Here is a 20,331-nt window from a genome sequence, read left to right on the forward strand (position 1 = left end):
CTGCAGTATAGATTTATGCATCAAATAGCAGGATTAAAACAATACTTAGCTTTTCTAGCTTACTTCAGAGACTTTTTTTTTTTTCATGTTTGTGCCATTAGTTGGAGCAGAGTTGAAGAAAATTGATTGCACTTTGGTGAAACTGGAACTTAAGAGGGTTTGTGCGCATTGACAAGTGGCTTTGTGTGGGAAACATGATGCTGATGAGTCTGGTTCGTTTTCACTTCACAAGGCGGATAACAGAAAGATTTGATCTGCCCCTGTCTTTTCTTTAGCAGCTGTGTGATACTCTGCCAAGAGAGTTGGGAATCATTAAAAAGGAGCTCAGTAGATACGTGTGCTTGTATGCTTCAGTTAAGGTAAAGGTGAAAGTGAGTTGAAGTCTCCCTGGACCAGCAGCCTAATGCTGTATGCTTACAGGCTTAGATGAAAAAGGCAAGATATGAAAGAGAAACTGTAATGGAGCAGAAAGGAGGAATGAGGAGATCCTCTATGAGGAAAAGCCAGGTGCATCGTTTCCTCGCAGGGAAACTTTTTAAGTGTAGGGCTCTCTTGTCCTAAGAGAAAGAGCTGCACAAGCCCATGCATTCTGTGTCAAGCTGAGCACAGAGTTTCTGCTAGGAAATGTGGGCTGAAACTCACAGATTTTGTCAGTCGTAGTCTGGGATAATTGAGACTGCATCTGCATTGAGCTATTTAGGACCCGTGATCTTGTCCTAAGAATGCAACCTTATGTAAGAGCTGACCCATGAGGTAATTAGCTATATGAGCTCTAGATCCCAATGACTGATGGACCTGTTTGTGAAAATCACTTGGAATGGACAATAGTAAGTTGAACGGACAGCAACATTTGCTCACAAAACCGTCCAGAGCATTGTAGAGCCAGTGCCTCTGTCTAGCAGGGTTGTGTGTTTGATTGTGAAGTGCCTTCTAATGACTGAGTCATGAACTCAGCTTTCCAAGCTCATCAAGGAGGCTAGAGAGAGTGAGGCCTTGGGCTGCATTTCATGGCACTTTAAGCTATATAGCATTATTAACAAAAATACTAACAGATTATTATGTTATATCATGTGCATTACGAGATTCCTTGTATTAAGGAGTCTGTCCAGATGGGAAATACTAGAGACTTTTGTGGTAAGTGTGGTAGGACTCGTGCAAAAAGGCATTGTGTCCAAAACGCATTGGTTTTGCCTTGAATATCTGCTGGGTACGTAACAATCTTGTTATTTAATAGGCATGCTGTTTTGTCAGATACTCTAAACGCTACAACAAATCTGTCACTGTTACGTCTACTTATTTTCTGCAAATGTACCTTTATACAGTATTGAGTCCAGTGAAAACAGTTTGTTAGTGCTGCTTTTGTCTTCCAGGTGTTGCAATGTGTGCTGATACAGTGGATCTGATATGTAGAAAAAAATATATAATAAGGTATCTAGCTAATTTGTAGGTTTCACAGGATGTCCCTGTGAACTTAATGTACATAAAACACCTTTGGTCTTTGAAGATCCTAATTCTGCATTAATTTGCAGGCTATAAACTAGAAATAAGACCAAGAGATTTTTTTCCTTTTCAATCAAAATGTAAATTCTTGCTTCTTTATGAAGCCTTTACTGTTAGCTACTTATCAAGGCTTGTTTAATTTTGCCTGCCTTCCGTTGGTAAATATGAAGAATATATACCCACTTGTGCTTTTTGGAAGGTTATAGCAGCATTGCTGCATCTATATTCAGAAATACATTTGTGCATTTTATCACTTAGGTGTAATTGATGGTTGGCTTTCACAGAAGCATTTCTGAACTCAAACAGAGTAATTGTGAGGATAAAGGTTTTCTGAAATGCATAATCAAGATGTTTATGCCTTTTAATGTTTTTGTTCAATCATTTTGTTCAGCTGTCAAGTTTGTTCTGAAATGAATGCAAGTTAGTGTGGCATTTGTCTTTATTTTTATAGTGATTTCATTTTGGAAGATGGATGTAGAGACTATTGATGAATGAGGGACGGAATATAATTGTCCATCTTGGTTTTCAGTTTCAGGTCTGTCCAAAAAGTTTGTGCGTTTCCACACCTGGGCACCGAACTGATCTCTTTCAGCGGGACCCTCAAAATGTTCTGATAACAGACTTCTTTGGCAGTGTGAGAAAGGTAGAAATTACAACAGAGACAATTTCTTTGGATCCTGACTTAGCTGATTTTGAAAGAAAGTAAGTAGTCACTATTTAGACTTGATTTATATAGCTCTGTACCACAGAAACACATAAGTTGTATAACTGTCAAGGAAAGAACTCTGATTTTCTGTCATTTCTTACAAAGAATCAGGGAGTTAGTATGGACCTGCTGCTACTGGTAAAGTTGGATTTGTCAGATGAAAACTTTCTGTTTAAAAAAATCTCACTACTTTATTCAATCTTGTACATAAATGCTGCTAAAGACCAAGGTATGGATGTCAACAACAAAAAAAAATTAGTCTAAAATTTTCTTTCCTCCTTAGCGTTTCTTCTTTAATGTGCAGAAACACTTTGTTATTGTCAGTTCATGCTTGTAACAGTTTACTCCCTCACTTAAGCTCTGAGTATAAGCCAACAGTTAGTTGTTTCATAACCACTAGCATTTTAATAAATGCTTTGCTCCTGTTCTGTGAATTCTCTGGCTTTTGACATTAACTGTCCTGAGAATTTCTGTTGCTGAAATGCAGTGATTCATTTGAATAAAATTGCTGGTGGGAGTTCATTGATAGAAGTTGTAACGGGGCTTTCATTACTTTGTGGATGAAGAAGGAGTTATAAACTGTGTATTTTTGGTATTCTGTTGCCACCTATTGGGAACATGTGAAGGAAGATGCGCGTGTACTGTAGAGTTTATTTTGCATTGTACTTCCATTTCTGTTGCATTTTTTATGTTTCATGATACAGTCCTTTAGGAGAGGGAAAGAAAAGAAGGATTGAAATAGTCTGCTATACCAGGGATGAAATATTTTTCAACACATACTTTTATGTAAATTATTGTCTATCTTGTTGTTTACTGTTGCTCAAATCAAAGAATAAGTTAGCGCATAGCAGTTTTATCAATTTTAATGATAACAGTAACTCTGTTCCTCATAATTTAAAATACCCTACACGATTTATTTTATTTCATATTTTATTTTCATACTGTATTTTTATCTGTACTGTGCAAACATTAGTACTAACCATAATCATCTTAAGCTAATTTTGTGACTTCTTAGTTTAGAAAAGTATTTAGTGACACTAAATTTGTTTTTCCTCTGAAGGATAAAAAAAGCTTTTGGCAAGTAACAGATGTTTTGCCAGTCAAAAACCGCAATGAAAACATACCTATGTGGGTTTCTAATTTGTGGACAATTAAAAGGAGAAATAGGTTTTTGGGCGACTTTTCTGTTCTGAAACAGGAAATGACTGGTTGGGATTTTCAGCTTTTATTTTTTAGTTTGGAGCCAATATATGAGGGGTTTTTGGGTATCTGACACACTACTGAATTGGCCACATGGAAGGAATGTTGAGCAATGGGCGCTCATGCACAGAGAGGAATATTGTCCTTGTGAAATGTTTTGATATTTAATGAAAGCTGTATTACATTATCGTGGCAATTCCGGTTAACTTGAATCTGTGAAATTGGAAGGGATGGGAACATGCTGTTTTAGTAGCTAAATAGCTCTCCTTTAGCTTGAGAGGATCTCTCAAAATGTGCATGCCTAGGAGTGGAAGCACACAGCAGCAGCTTAGGGAGTAATGCCTCATGTTTGTAAGGTGTCTGACCATTTTTAAGTGGTTTGTGTAAAACGGTAAGTTATTTCTTGCAGTCTGTCCAGATACAATTTTCCAAAAACAGTACTTCAGTTCTCAGTTTCATGTTACCACTTTAGAAGAGTTGATAGGGAATGTGTTTTTAGTGGAGAAGAAAGTATGGTCTGCGGTGAAAAGTGCTGGAAAATTGTAGTATAGCCGTATAGACTGTGATGTGGAGTGCTTAATAAATTTCCTTAAATAGAATTCTAAGGTCAGTACCTCTTGGTATGACAGATCTGTTTCCCTACAACAAATTTAAGAATTATAGCTTGAGGTTAATTTATTGCAGTTTTGGAAGGTCTGCTCTGCAAATACTAGTTACTCTGGTTTTATTTAAAGAATGTTATAAATGTTACACATGTCTATTTCTGAGGCTGTTAAGTCAGAACACTTCACAAGTAATGTGATCTTTGAATAGATATTACCCACGTTGTCGTAAATTAATATAAGAACGACCCTTGAATGAAAGAATGTGAGTGCATATTCTTAACCTCCTTAGTTAAGCCTTCTGTGCCTTTTGGGAACGTGATGGCTGTTGACACCCCAGATTTCACTCTTATCTAAAATAGCTGGGGAAAGATGGGGCTAGCACAGCCTGGTTTATTCGTTTGGGTGTATCACTGGGAGAGATCTAAACCAAGTTTATTAAAAATGAATAATCCTTCCAAATTAGTCATGAATAATCTTGTTCGTGCCGTGCCTAGTATTTTAAAAGCTTTTGAGAAGAGAGGGGAAAAAAAAAAAGTCAAGTGGAATTGAACTTGTGCCCTTAAGGGTTTGCACAAAGAATTTGCAAGGAAGTATCTGATAGATCACAAACATATATCTGATAGATCACAAACATACACCACTAGAACAAATTTTGATGTATTACATTGATTATTGAGCGCGCAGATCTCTCTTTATTCTGACAAAATCTATGCAGAATCTTGTTTTTTTCCTTTTTCTGTATTGCATTCCCATTATGGTTTTTTTTTTTCTAAAAGATTTTTTTATAAAAAAAATAAAATGAGATTAAAAAAAATAAAATATTTTTTTATAAAACCAGAGGTTTTATTGGTTTAATATTTGATATAGTCTCTTGGCTTCATTCCTTTATGAATCATTTCCTTATTGTTTATTCTTCCATCGATGCTAGCTTGATACCATTTTTCTTTTACACACTGGTGGCAGTAGAATGCTACAGAATATTTATGTTGCGGTGCGGACCTCAACTCTGACACAGTCTTAAGTAGTCTGTGTTAGATTTGATTTGTTTGTTTTAAAGTTCCAAGTGTCATACATGTAGATAAGGGCATTAAAAACCAAACAACCAAAAGAGGTAAAACCACTGATGACACAGATAACGAGTAAAGAAGATGCCATCACGTGAGGCGTAATGGTGTATTGGGCTGGTACCGCTGGCAGGCTCTTCACGTTTTCATCTGACCTGCTGCTGTGACTTTGCCAGATCTTTTCAACAGAACTTTGTTCTGTTGTTACACAATTGCTTAGCAATTACTTCGTAATGCATACCCACTCCCAGGCTCAGTGCGGGCTGTAGCTGCGCCACCAGATCAGAACTGGCAGTTTCATGTTGAGCACCAGCCGTGACATTTAACGAGTGAGGCCTTTGAAGTTTCCTTTGGCTGAGACTTGTACAAAGAAACAACTAGTAGTTACCTAAAGAGGAGGCTTTCTTTCCATCTATCCCCGTGGTAGTCAGTGAATATTTGTGTGTAAAAGCTTTTTTTTTTTTTTTTTTTTTTTAAAAAAAAAAGAGAGAGAGAAGCCTCTGCTGTTCCTGTCTTCATAGCAGTTTCAATCTAAGCTATGTTCACTTCAAAGGGCTTGTTCTGCAGCTGCTGCAGTCCTGACTGGGTTTGTAGCTGCCCATTTTAGCACAAAACCTGACAGTCTAGGGGTTCTGGGGCTTCAGCTGATTATACTTTGTCTAAATCCCCACGTCAGAGCAAAAAGTAAACATTAAGGAGTAGAAGAAATCCTGCATCCTTGGAGAAGGAGCCTTGCAGAGTTTAGTACGTCTAATAAATTAGGAGTATGTCTCTTAAACTTGGATTGTAACTCTACAGTCAGTTGGAACACTTCCTCCTTTTCAGCTCCTGTCATGAGGAAAAGACGTGTATCAGCAGAAAGTGTTGCTTAAAATTGGGATGAATATTTCTCTTGAGGGTAGTAAGGGGTGAATTAAAGACAGCGTCATGTAAAACCATCCGAGTTTCATTGCTTTTGAGAATTGGGCTTCATATTTAATACTTCTGAAAGGAGAATTGGGCTGCTACTGACAGCAACTGTTTTCCTAAAAATAAATAAATTGGCCACTTGTGTTAGAAAGGATGCTTGTGTAACAGACAATAATGGTGAGTAATTGTTTCATTTGCAGGATGGTAATAGCTAATGTTCTCTCAATCTGCTTTTTTTCGGGTGTTAGTGTCTCTTTTCTTTCTCCTTCCTGTCCTTTCTTCTTTTCCACCAGTTATTTTCAGTTTGACGTGTTTAATAAATGAAGCTGCCCTTGTGTGTTCCCGAATCCATGGGGGATCCAGTTTCCGAACCAATAGGTAGTTCTTTTGGCTAGTGGATGCCGTTCAGCTCAGCCTTTTCTTAAAATAAAAAAGGCTGGGCTTGTTCTGGGATCACCGTTCATTTCTTACCAGATGCCTCAGATTTATAAAACTTGAAAGAATTACAACTCATTTTTAGGACTGCTTCTGGAAGCTCTTGTTCCCCGAGAAATAGCCAGTTCTCATTTGCGTTCACCCCCCGCTTTGTGTGCAGGCTTTGGAAGGCAGCAGCGGCGTCTGTCCCGGGGACAGCAGGGGCGCGTCGGGGCGGTCCCTGCGGGCGGTGCCCGGCGGCGCCGGCAGGGGGCAGTGTTGCAGCGGGCGAGCGGCGGGCGGGGGGGGGGGGGGGGGCGGTGGCACCGAATGGGGACATCACAGAACACTCTCACCAGTTACACGTGTAGTATGTTTGTGCCCTAACGCCTTACCATTACAGCAGAATAAGTTTCTACGTGTAGATTTTTTTTTTTTTATCCGTGTGTGTTTTATTAGCCTACAAGTAATGAAAAAACATGGATGAACTAATAGTTGGGGTTAAATATTATTGCTATATTTCTTAAAGTATTTAGTAAATATTTGGTTTCTCGTTGCTTGCCTAGGGATAGATGAATACACACATATGCACGTATACGTATGTTCCCGTGCCTGTTAATGTAAAAGCACTTTTCAAGGTAGTGTGACTAAAGCTAATATGAAGGCTGTAGTAGGAGAAAGTATATAGGAGGGTACCATTTCACCAGTATAACGTCAGTATAAAATAAAGAAGGAAGACTAACAATATCAAAAGGAACTGCAGGTATAAATTGTGTTGGGAAGACTTTAAATACACTAAAGTGTTATGCTTGGTAATTACAGTCCCTATTTAGCAAGGTGTTTTTAAAAGCAGCTTTGAACAATATATTATTTGTTCATTTGAAAGGACCTTTTTTATCATGTTTTTTGCCAGATTTTGGGTTTTTTGTAAGAAAATATGTTTTGTAGCAAAACTATAGCCCTTGAGTCAGGTTTTGTTTTTGATCTTGGATGATTTTTTTCCCCTCTTCCTCCAACTTTTAGTGGGGTTTTGTGTGTCTTCCTGCACTTCTATGAGAAATCTTCAACTTCTTGGTTGTACTTCTATAATTTCACGTTGTTTTCAGCAGAATGCTACTTTGCTGAACCTACATACAGTTATTCCTATGTATAATTTTAATAGGTATTGGCATCAAAGCAAACCTCTTGCTTAGTAGAGGTGCTGTGAAGCACATGCTAGTCAGCGGCAATATTTTTGTTAACTTCAGGTTTTGAATCAAGTCCAGAAGCTACACGTTCTTCATAGGTGACTTGCATATGCCAGTTGATTTATACACATAATAGTGTTAGGCGATAGACAAGTAATGTTTAAAACTGTTGCATGGCAGATTTAGAGGGAGCTCTTGAGTAAATCTGGAAGCTTTTTACATCATCTAGATAACTGAGAACATCCAGAAATCATGGGATGTTCAGTCTAGGGTTTTTATTTCATTTTCTTTACTCACTCCTTTTTACACCTTTCCTACGTAGCATTCTTATTTTGTTTCATTGTTTCTTCTTTACCTCTTTTCCCTTGTGTGATACTTACCTGCTATTATTTTTGCAGTTGAGTGGTCTGCTCTATAATTCTAGTTTCCTGAAGTGCTCATTAATGTTTCTAGTGCTTTTTATGTTGAGGTCCTGCCTTGATCATCTTCTTTTGCTGTCCAGGTGCTAAACACAAATTAATGTCTGCCCTTAAAGGTGCTTCTGTAGTTGTGTACTGCATGTCGCTGCTCAAGATGACCGCACAAACAATTGTATTATTTGGCATAAGTCTGCCCAGGAAGTATTTTAATGTAATTTTGGCATGTTTTCAGAACTTCGAGATAGCATGATAATGTCAATAAAATTCTATTACTATTATTTATTTCCTGTCAAAAGTACGAGAGCTGCTGCTGCTGTTTGTTAGGATACACTTTTTTTTGTGTGATTAAGAAGAAAATTTCTAGGAGGTAGAAAAATTGGGGGCAAAGAGGAAACAGGCAGCTTGAAGCAGTGATTATGGGACTGTTAGATCTTTAGAATTTAGTGGCCAAAGATACGTTAGCATTCCTTATGCCCCAGAAATGAATCTGGGCACATAACTATTAAGTCTCCGGGGCTCAAGTGACATTACTGTTTTTTTTAATATGGTATTAAGGCATATGCAAATGCTCTTAGTCTTTCCCTGTTTCGATATTGTGAAAAAGCTTACACTTGTTTTTTTGAGTGCCTGAGGGATTACCTTCCAGATGGTCAGAGATTTCTGCCACTGAAAATTCATGTCTTGTCCAAAGCTGTGGGGGAGAAAGGGGCATTCTGCCTTCACAACACATTTATACAACTGATAGCTAAAAGACCATAAAATGATCTCTGTCTGCATCTCCCAGCCCTCCCAGTAGGACTCTTCTCAAGTCAGGTGTTTGGTGGTCCAAAGCTCTTGTCACAGAGCTATTAAATTTATTACTTAAATTCTTAAGTCCTTGAAGCCCTATTGGTTTTGGTAAGCTGCATGATGGTCTGGAAGATAGTAAGATGTTTCCCTGCACTGCTTATTTCTGAAGGCTTTACTGTACTCGGAGAAGTTGTGCTTCATAGTGAGCATACTGAGGGCCCTAGTTCTTTAGCAAAAAAGTGACATGCGAGTTGTGAGATGAGAATAGCAGAACTCCAAAAAAAGCATTGCATTATCGCTAGGCATCTCTCTTCTATCCAGTTAGCTGTTTGAATAGATCAGTGTGAATTTCTGGCAATGGGAAAGCAAGAAAGTCACAATTGCACCAAAGGATTGAAAGAAAACGAGAGGTGATTACGAAAGGCAATTCTGATCACATAAAGAAGTTGATTTACAGATGGCTTGCTGAACGCTGTTTAATATTACTTTACAAAATGAGATTGTTTTATGTGCTTGGTCAAGGGTATCTGAAATCTATAGAAACTGTGGGAGGGGAAATAACAGATGCTGAATATGTCTACCAAAGTGCCCAAGCTACTGCTAAGATTATTGTATGAAATTTGTAGGACAGCAGAATATTATCTGTGTGGTAAGATTGATCTTTCAGGAAAATAAAGTAATTCTATAAACAAAGAACTTTCTGCAAAGTGGGATTTATTCAGCATTTTTGCGGGCAGGAGGCCATGATTGCGCAAAAGGTTGGTAGTGGTAAATACCAGGAGAAACAAACAAAAAGTAATGAAACATAATAGAGTACTTTGCATCCCCTGAAGCAGAAAAAGAAAAAAAGAGGAAAGTGGGATACAAAGGGAGTTGGAGGAATAGCTGTTTAGGGGTTGGTTATGTTGTAGTGTCTTTTGAATCTCCGCAAACGTAATTCAGTTGGCTCCAGTTAACTATTGAGAGGTTCCCAGGGCTGCAAGGGAATATAGTGGCAACTGTGGATGTTCAACCTTCATAGAATAGTGACAGCCCATCTCCCTTGTGCCAGTTACTGTTAAAAAAGCAAGACGAAATTGGCGACAACTTTACATAATGAAAAAGCGTGAAAACCCCTCAGTGATCTCCCTAGAGGTCAGATCTAACTTGGAACATAAACACAGGCAGGATTTCTCTTTCACAAAATTAACAAAGTTCTTACTGTGTGTGTATGCGTAGAGGTGTGTTCATATTTTGTAATACAGCACCAGAATTTATTACCACTGAAAGCAATATATTCTCATATCATAAATGGAACAAACATGTTTTCATTGCAAACTGAAATTACTAGTTTTTATATAACCAAACTATGTTTCTTATGGATGCGGGAATGGTTCAAATCATTGGACTTCCAAAAAATATGAATCGAAACCATCAGTATTGTTTAGGGAATTCCACTTTCACTCTCTACGTATGATGCAGAATTAGAGCACGGCATTACCTCAGTAGCATTCTGGTGACTGGCAGGAATGAGGATTTAGCAGCAAATTTGGAGAGGGAGAGTGTTTCTCCTTCCCACCCCTGCCAAATGTTCAGGTGTGAACAGTTCAATCCAGTAGTTGTCAACAGAAGACAAGACCGCAGTGGAGGCAAGGATTTCCCTTCTTGTGGGGAAGGGAGGAATAAATGTTGAGTATTGATATTCACAGTTGCTTTAGCACAAGTTTCTTGAGTTATATGATCGCTATTTTAAGTTTCTATTCCTACTGGTTAAAAAAAATTGTCGCTGAAGTCTAGCTGATGTACAAATTTGTTCCAAAACTATGGGCATGGTTTATCAGAAACCGAAACAATTAACTATGTTGCACCTTCCTCCTGCCTCCAGTTGCTGGATTTTTAATTTTATAGTGGTATTTTCTGTGTAATTGTCTGTGTAATTGCTATGTAAAAAATAAAAAAAAAATCAATTCTGCAGGGACCGGATGCAGAGGGAAAGACTGGCCATGTATTGGTACATTTTTAGACGCTGATTGAAGGATAAGGAAAAACCTCTGCTAATCTTTCAGAATAATCTGTGACAGATTATAATCTTTAAATTGATGGTATGTTTTTACTCTTCTGTGTTCTTATCTCGATATTTAAAAATGTTTATTAGATGATTGTTTTCTCAGTGATGAGTGATAAATGACAGACATTTGGGTTGGTAGAGCTTCTGAAGGTGTGTGGACAGGTACTTTGCAGAAGTGGGCTACCTCTTGTACTTACTCTGCCAAAAGGTTGAATTCACTTTTAACATTAGGAATTCGAGTACCCCCGTCAAGTTAACCGTTGGTGAAGGTGGGTTTGCTGGCCTGGGACATTGCATGTTCTTAACCCAAAGCTGGGCTTGTTTATTCTGCTTCAAAAGCCAAATTGGCTATCAGAGTAAGGTGCTCAAACGCATATCCCACATTACATGTCCATACCGTAGCTGGTCCCAGGTTGTTTGTTAGGCTGTTTAACTTGTACTCTGTTGGTGTGGCAGAGCCTGCTGCCCTCGCCGGGAGGGAGATTAACTGCCAGGAGGGAACAGATGGTCTTTCTGCTCCTCACTGAGGGCCCTCCATCATGGAGGGGGCAGAGTTAATCTGTGGCGAGGACGCGCTGGCCAGAGCGGCGGAAGGCATCCTCCTGGACAGCAGGACTTGCTTTCCAGTTTGCGTGGACCCCATATGGGCTCTTAGATGGACAGGAGGGCTGAGGCTGCTTGGTGCCAATATGTTTTCCCTATGGCTGCCTTCCTGGAACTGCAGTCCAGGGCGAAGGTTCTGCTGGCAGAAGCTTTCCTAAACTAGGGACAAATCTGGCTTGGAGATTATACATCTGAATTTCCTCCTGAGCAGCATGGCGCTCTGAAGGATAGGAATGGTTAGATTTTCTATGCAATTGGAAAGATTACTTAAGTGTAAACTGTGTGAAACAAGGAGATGAGAGTATGTTTTTTCTGTAGTTCCACAGTAGCTGTTTAGATTTGACAGGTGGGGTAGTGCATATAGTATTATTATTGTATTAAATAATTCAAATGAGATAAAAATCAGAAAGGGTTACTTGTATTCCTGGATGATTTCTGGTCCTGTGTTACCTGCAAGTGAGACATGTTGCCATAGGCATGTTTCAGCTGCTCTAAAATCTCAGTAATACTTTTCTGTTTGAAATAGTAGGACAAAAGTTACATCTCTACATATTTAGCAATTTATGACTCATTTTAGTTTGTGAGAATATAATGAACCCTGTAGTTACTGTAAGGTTTGTCTCAATTTAACTGTAACATAATATTTAAGCTTCATAGTTCCCCACTGACTAGTATTTTTTTTTTCTATTGGTTACTTAAGAGTCTGAACCATGACTTCCCGCTAGAATAAAATAGGAATGAAGACTGCTTGCTGTAGGTCTAAATTTTATCTGGGGAATTGGAGCAGAACAGCCACTAAGTGAAACTGCTCTAAATCTCAGCCATATAGGACGTAACCTCTGTTTCTTCCTTAGCTGTCAAATAGAGTGCCCTAGTTCCTTTTTCCTTTGTGTGTGGTTTCCCTCTGATACAGGTTTTACTAATAGGTACTTTATTACAAAATATTCTGAGCTGACTTCTATCTTATTAGGTGCTTAGGATTTTTTACAAATGTGTCCATAAAAATATATGGTGTATCTGTAAAATAGATAAATCTGCACTCTGCTGTAATGTTTTAAAACTGGAAACTGTGTATGTGCACAAAAAATGTGGTTAGATGGAAAATTGTCCTTAAAACAGAATATTTCTATGTGGTTTGTGAATCTAATGGCACTATTGAAAAATACGAGACTGCATATTAATCTGTGGGTTTATAAAGTAATTTAGGAAGGACAGGAGAAAGTATTATGCTAGCTGTGGCAGGAAGAATTTTCATGCCATAGATTAAAAGGTGGTTTATGTTAGTGGTCGCTCTAAATATTTTATAGCAATAATTGTTGTAGTTAAAGTGATGTGTGTTTATCTGTTCAGTTACTAACGAGCAAACATCTAAGCAGCACCATGAAAACAGCTTTCCCAGTTGCCATTCTTGGGGGTGCTTCCAGCAGCACTGGTGGCTGTTAAAAACTTATGGAGCAGGACGTGGTTCCAGTTTGGTGATGGAGTGTGGGAAAAGAAATGCACTGGTGGTGTACATGTTCTGCAAACAGAGCGCTTCCATTACTGGTCACAAAATTCTTATTGTATCACACTATCAGGGTTTTATGCAAACATAATTATTTCTTTAACACCATGAGAAGAGTATACATGAGTCATTTGGTAATTATGTGCCAAATGATGACTGTTCTTAAATTCAGCTAATACTAAATATAAAGCATTTAAAATTACAGTGCAGGTCTTAAAAGATTATCATTATATCACTGTATTGAATTTTGTGTACACATATGTGAGTTTTATGGCTGGTAATAATAGATGCAAGAGATGCCTTAGAATAATAGTGATTAGTAGTGTGACATGGAATTTCTTTATGGTAGTATATCACCCAAGAGGTACTTAGTGGAGTTTTTAGATATCTTATTGTTTCTTACTGGTTTCTAAGTGTTTCTTTGCACTTTCACGGGATGTAAAATGAAGTCTTTTACAAGACACATTGAGACTGGGGGAAAAAAGGGGGGGAGGAAGAGGGAAGCTCATTTTACGTGTCAGTGATTGTATCATAAAATGCAGCTGTGGAACAGGCCTAATCGCTATGTGTCTGTTACCTGTATCTGGCTGTGAGAGATGTAAGAGGGGGACAAGAGAAAGCTGCAGAAACTATGGCTGATATAGTTATCCTTAGAAAGGAAATCCCACCTACTGAGGGAATCCCACCGTCTTTTAATGTGCCAAATGAATATGCAACCTACACATGGTAACAAACTGAAGTCTCAGTAAAGCTAGTGTAATATAAATTGAAACAGGGAGTAATTAATATATTAATGCATTTTGTGCCTACTGTGCTCATCTAGAAGTTAGATAATTTTGCTAATTGTAATCAAAATTGTACAAAGGAATAATTATACAATAAAGCTAACTTCACAAGAAATTTGAAAAGAAAAAATTGCTGAAGTGAAGGAAATTGTAGATTATTTTTTCTCACTGGTAATTGTCCTTGTAAAATAAAAGAGTAATTTTTAGGTATGCTTCTTTTCAAACTGAATCAGAAAAAAATAATAGGAGAGGAGGGAATCAGGAAATCAATATAGTCAGAAATAACAGCAATATACATGTTAGTTGTCTACCCAAGTCAATACACATAATGTGTTTCTGATTATAAAACCTGAAATTAAAGAAAACTTCCATATTCATAATACATGACAAAAAGGTGAATTATTATTGTTGAGGCAAATGGATATTGAATGCAACCCATCCCCAAAGAAACTAATGCAAAATCAATCTCAGGGTTGAATTCTATGAAATAATAATTTTCTTTGTTTGTAAAGCCTTTCTGTTTTTTGCTCGTATTATTGATATTGCTTCAGAGGAAGACAGTATTAAAGGTGAATTAATTTTACCAGAGGTAGTTTCAATAGCCTATTCTACTGAACCCAACTAAACTGTCTCCAGCACGGCCCTGCCTGTTTACGTTACAGAGTAAAGTTAGGGGCCAGACCCAGGTAACCATATTCAAGTAAAACTTTAGTCTGGGAATGCTACTTTTGGACCTAATTTAGCAAGCGAAGTAGTTAATCTGTTTGTTCCTAATAGTTTGGTGTGGATTTATGTTTTTAATGCTCTGTCCTGTATGTTGGATGGGTTTTGCGTAATTGTTTAATCAGCTCGGTCTGACTGAATCCCTGTGTTTGAGTTACTTTTCGGGAGTAAGGTGGTAAGTACTCATGAGAGGTGTTTCCTGTCTGGAGCAGACAAATATGACATTGTCCTGTAGAAAATACCAAGAGAGCATCTCCTTTGCATTAGTTCAAGGCAAAGCAAAGCTTCAAGAACAAATATGCATTGAAGAATTTATGCTAAACTTAAATACTCTGGAAAAAATAGATTTAAAATAGGATCTCAGTGAAGAGTGTTCGGAAGTGGCGCAAGCCTTTGCACATACTTCGTCTGTTTGTTGGCATATGCAGTTTGTTTCCTGTAGGTTATAGACCAACTTGGTAACAGACTATGTGCTAATCTTAAGAAATATTTTATTAAAGTGACCACAAGTATTTTTTCCGTGACAGGGAGATTTGAACTGATGTTAATCTGCAGTGGTAGGGCACAAAATAAGTCAGTTCTCATTTTGTTTAGTGGTGTCCTGCTTAGTCTACGTGAAACAACAGTGATTCATTTTCTTTCAAAAAAAAGTTACCACACAAGGTCTTCTGTTCCATAAGCGTTGCTGTTTTTAAAAATTGCTTTATCTTACATTTACTGGTGTCTTAAGTAGTATATTTTACCTGGATAATATTCAGATTAAAAGCAAGAAAGAAATGTACTTGGACATTTAAAAAGCAAACAAACAAAACCCCTAAAAAGTCCCACTTCAATTGCTAGTTTTCAGAATTTAGCAAAACTTATCATTTTTCCAGCTACTACTGTGAAATACCAGGATTCTCATCTGGTACAGTATATAGCACCTTAGTCAAGGAACTATTGTTATAGAGCAGATAAGATTAAAAAAAGTCATTGGTTTTGATGAAAACCTGCATGAACAGTGGGGGAAAAAAGCCAAAGTTACCATAGCAACCACCAGTGCTTTAGACAGAAGCTAAGTAGAAAGAGGAGAAATGTAACAGAAAATACGAGGGCCATTCATAAAGCATTAAAAAACAAAAATGAATTTTTAAGGCAAATATGATTAATACTCAGCTTTTATCACTTAGCAATTCCTGATAAGCAGCAGATTATCTTTAGAACAAAAATAAGGACCGCTATTAATAAAGAAGTTTTAGTGTGGGAGTCCGTTAGACCCTATTAAGGAGATACTTTCGTGAATTTGTTGAAAAATGGGTGAAAGTTTTATGAGTTTGTGGGTGGGTTTTTTTTTTTTTCTTATTTTATTCTCTGCAGATAGTTTTTTGAGCAACTGCAGTCTTAACCTGTGTGGTAAAATAGGCTCTGAAAATGTCTTTTATGATTTAAACATGGTCTCACAGTGGGAATACTGCGAGTTCTTCATGGGATGGTTCGTTGGGTCAAGCAACCGCACAGCACTCCCTTTAGTACAGGAGTGGCAAAGGCAGTTATAAAATTTTTGGACATCAAAATTTCAAGGAAGATCAGTGTTGGTACATTTAGGGGTGCGAGTTGCCCGTACATAGCAGGTTTATGTAAAATTACGTGTACAGTCGGTTGCCTGGGCCTTTGTGTCTGAACCGTCTGAACCTATGTTCTGAGATCAGTGATTAATTTAAAGGCTGAGCTTTGCTACTTTTTTGGGGTCTTTTTTTGTCTTTTTGAATGGAGTCGGCATTCTGCAGTGATCTGATATTGGGTATGAAGTCTAGCGTGTTGCCTATATATTGCTTCACAGTTGTGCAGAATTAGATTTTATGTGGGTGAACATCAAATGTACATGGGAATAAATTGCAAGCATCGTTTCTTTTCTAATTCCTATGCAGCTATTAAGTCTTAAATTTGATCTCAGACCTCACAGAGCAAAACGGCCCATGTTGGAACCTTAAGCAAATACAAAAACTATGAAAAATGCACTGTAATGTCCTGAAAGAGTGCTTTGTGTGAGGGACAACCTAAACAATCTGAAAGTTTCAGTACAGAAAGGGAATCAAAAACCACTTTAGCCTTTTTCTAAAATACAGTCTGACTCACTTCTTGCCTTCTTTTCAAAGGACTGTGTTGATGTCCGCTTGGTTGCGGCACAGTTATCCTCTGATGTTGTTTGATTCTCATCATATAATAGTAGATAGTACTTAACTGTCCTAGACAGTGTCATAGCCTGGGGCTTTGCATATATGTCACTGCAGTTGTTACTAGCGTCTGTTTCTTCTGGAAAAAAGCATTGTTTCTGAATAAATAGATTTTGTTTATTTTATAAACCACTGTGAAATTAAAAAGTTTTCCTCTTCTCTCATACAGAAGTTTGTAGAAGGGTAAAAAAAGTTTTGCATTATTCCCCAAAGTCTTCCCGTGAATCCAGATGATGCTCGTTCCTGCTGCAGTTGGACTTTATCACAGGTGGATGTTGCCCCTGACGAGCCCTCTCTCCTGCAGACAGAGCCCTTTGCGCCATGCCCCTGCCTCTGCCAGGGGTTTGATCCAAAAGTCCTGTAGAAATCTTCCGGATCTCAGTGTGTGGCCTTGTTACCATGGAACACAATCTGTTAAAACTGTTGAGATTATGTATGGTATGCTCTGACAAGGTATTGATGATGTGTACTTCAAATTAGAAACTCATAAACATCACATTGTGAAACAGTTTTCTAAAACATCTCTATTAAGTTCCAAGCAAAATAGGTAGTTTTCTAGCAAATTTTTTTGTGCTTTTTTTTTATAGATGTGTGGAAACTTAGAAGCGTAGTGCTGTTAGTGGGTCGTGCAGGCCTGAAATATTAATCATGTTGTGAGAAAATGCGGTCTGTCACTAATGTCACAAGGTAGGAACACGACTGAGCTCTGATTATTTTGGTAGATTAAACTAAGCCCCACTAGGTGGTGCAAGCAAATAAATCTCTTTGCAAAATACTTCTCATATACAAATACTTGGGGAAAGAGTGTCTTTCATGAAATTAAAATACAGTCTTGTCTTTTTCATTTGTGGTTATGTGCAACAGGAATTAAAATGTAACATTTAACTCTGTCGTAGGCTGCTCTTCCCACATACAAGAAAGTGCACTCTGGTTTTGACATAGACTTGGATATCTGCCTTTCTTATCGTGTAGGCTGGTGTCGCCATACTTTATTTGTAGCCAGGGTGGTGGCTCAGAGAGGAAGTAGCGGAGGACTTCCACTGTGTTTCGCTGTGCTATCAGAAGTGGCTGCTGTGAAGTAATAGCCTTCCTAGGGCCGTACTGAGGCATTTTCAGGCTTAGCGTCTGCTTGGAGCATTCTCTCTCAGGATCCCTCTTGTTGTGGTTTACCCTCTGCCAGTTTCACTTTGGATTTGCTTACCTTTACGACAGTATTGTGTACACACAATTGAAACTGTTTGTTTATGAGAAAAATAGCTTTCAAACAGTAAGTTAAATAGTGTACTGTCAATTTACTGTTCTGATAGAAGTGGAATGAATAAGGTTCCAGTAGAAAATAATTTTTGAAATATAATCTATGTGGTTGGTCTGTAAGGGTTAATGTGGGATGTCTAATAGATTAGTGGTTCTATTTCGTTTTGTGTTAAAAAAACCCAGAACAACAACAAAAAAGGAAACAAAAAAACCAACCCAGAAAACCACAAAACAAAACCCCAAACCTGGAAACACCTTCATTGTACTCCTAGAGGTGATTGTAATATAACATTATCTGTTTGAATTGCACTGGCTATACCATTGTCTTGAATTCAGCCTATATAATCTCTCAATAGCTCATTTTTAAACTGTTTTTTCTTTTCCTCCTCCCAATTGAAAAGACCTCTTGTGTAATGGTGGTTTTACTAAAGATGCACTGGCTGATAGTTGGTCAACATCTTTTTATAGCCATAAGGTCAGTAGCAAAAGTATTTGAATAACAAAAAAAATCCACATTCTTGAGATAAGTAGAAATTCCCGGGGTCTTCCACTTATGGGGAGCCATCCGCATTGCCGTTTGTCATAAACCACGTTTCACCACAGTTTGTATGGCTTCCCAGTGGACCCCAGGCTGCCAGCTCTTCTGAGGAGGCGACGGCACCGTGGTTCTGCCGTGATACTGAGGAAACCCCTGCCTGTGCTGAAGGGCGAGTGCTGCAGTGAAAATGCTGTCGGCTGCTTAGCAGTCAGCTTGAGATAGCAGGGGTTCTTCTTATTGCCGTCTGCCCCACTCTGTCTGTCTTTCAGGCCTTTCTCTCTCAGTGAATACAGTGCATCAGTAAATGCTGTATTATCAAGTTTCAGTCCAGGATTCTGTAATAAGACAATAACTGCAGTCACTAAGCAGCTCTCTAGTGAAAGTTCAGTACTTTACAGTGCAGTATATTTACTGAAATGGAAATTTTTCATTTCAAAGTGACTTACATATTCATCGGTGGAGATGGGTGTGTTTGCCGCATTCATCCCAGTCTTGACAAATGCAGCAGAAGCAGGTTTTTGGTTTGGTGTTTGTTTATTCTGGTGGGGGTTTTCTTAGGAAATAAGGTAGGGAGACATTAAAGTATAAAAAGCCTGTGCCCGTGAAATCTCAATTGACCAGCAGCCATAAAGAATACATATACTAGCCACAAATACATACTCAACACATACTCTGAGTTTTACAGTAAGATTTTGTTAGAATGTATAGCCTCTATAGGGTAGACACAGAAAAATTGCTGCAGAGGTATTTAGACTTAAAATGCAGAAAGAAAATATGTTTTGGTTGTTTTTTTTTTTTCCTTAGTTTCCTTGGGCAGAGGACCAGTGTACTCAATTGCCATCATACACTTTTGGTTATCATTAATTCCAAAACCAGAGTAGAATTTAATGATGATGGAAGTAGAAGGGCTTCATAATATGTATATTTTTGCTGAAAAACAAATCGATGCCTGTTGTTTTGGTTGCTTACGTTGCAATGGGTGTTTGAGTCCCAGAGGTGAATGAGGATCCGCTGTAGCTGAGCAATGAACGTGCACAAGAAAGATGCACACCTGCCACCGCGGTGCTTACGTTCAAAGTACTCGAACAGTTTTGATTACAGATATGTTGAACATTCATGAAAGCCTGAGAGAAAATTTAGAAGTCAAGTTTGTTTTCCACAAAACATTTAAAATAGGAAGTTAAAAGGTGCAGGACAGAATGTAAACTCTTTACTAGACTTTGTTTATTTCATAGTATGTAGCGTGCAAAATTTTGTAGAAAGAAACAATCTTTTGGCTATTGCATGTCTTTGTGCTTCCCTCACTTTGGATTTTTTTTCCCTTGGGCATATTACTGCGCAGCTGGAGTCGTTGTGTTGCTTCTGTAGCAGTTATTCCATAGGCGGGTGGTGAAAGAGAAATCTGGCCTCGTTATCTGTACTACGTGAACCAAGAAACTTTTAATTCTTGCCTTAGTTTCATAGTTGCCTTTAATGTCTATGTTTATACACACACAGAGACATGTATATTTTTATATATAGGATTGTGAAGGATCTTAGCAGGGTTGGAGATTTTGTTCTTTTACGCGGGGTGTATTGAGAGCCTGAAGTTCTAAAAGCTGAGTGACAGATCGGCGGTGTGATGTTTTCTGCTTTACACAGTCTCTTGCTGGTAGTATCTACTGATAATGTATCAGATTGTATCACACTTACTGATACAATGTTCCATAGATTGTAAACATTTGCAGGAAATGACTCTTAAATAGTGGAGGAACCTACCACTGGAATGAGATAAAGACTGAGATTAGGTTAATAATATTAGGGCTTCGTTCTTAGTTAAAATTGCATATCGTATTTATGTAAACCCTTACATTTGTTTTAAAAAAATAAAT

The 20,331-nt window shown here is 38.0% G+C and overlaps 1 protein-coding gene across 1 annotated transcript in view; it reads left to right on the plus strand.

Moving 5' to 3' along the window:
- PIGK (phosphatidylinositol glycan anchor biosynthesis class K) overlaps positions 1-20,331 on the plus strand; it is a 71,382-nt gene that overhangs the window by 14,535 nt on the left and 36,516 nt on the right. The window contains 1 exon segment of the mRNA XM_054212245.1: positions 2,030-2,202. Within this exon segment, the coding sequence (XP_054068220.1) occupies positions 2,030-2,202 (173 nt within the window).

Source organism: Rissa tridactyla, chromosome 8 (assembly GCF_028500815.1).
Source record: "Rissa tridactyla isolate bRisTri1 chromosome 8, bRisTri1.patW.cur.20221130, whole genome shotgun sequence".
Taxonomy (NCBI): Eukaryota; Metazoa; Chordata; class Aves; order Charadriiformes; family Laridae; genus Rissa; species Rissa tridactyla.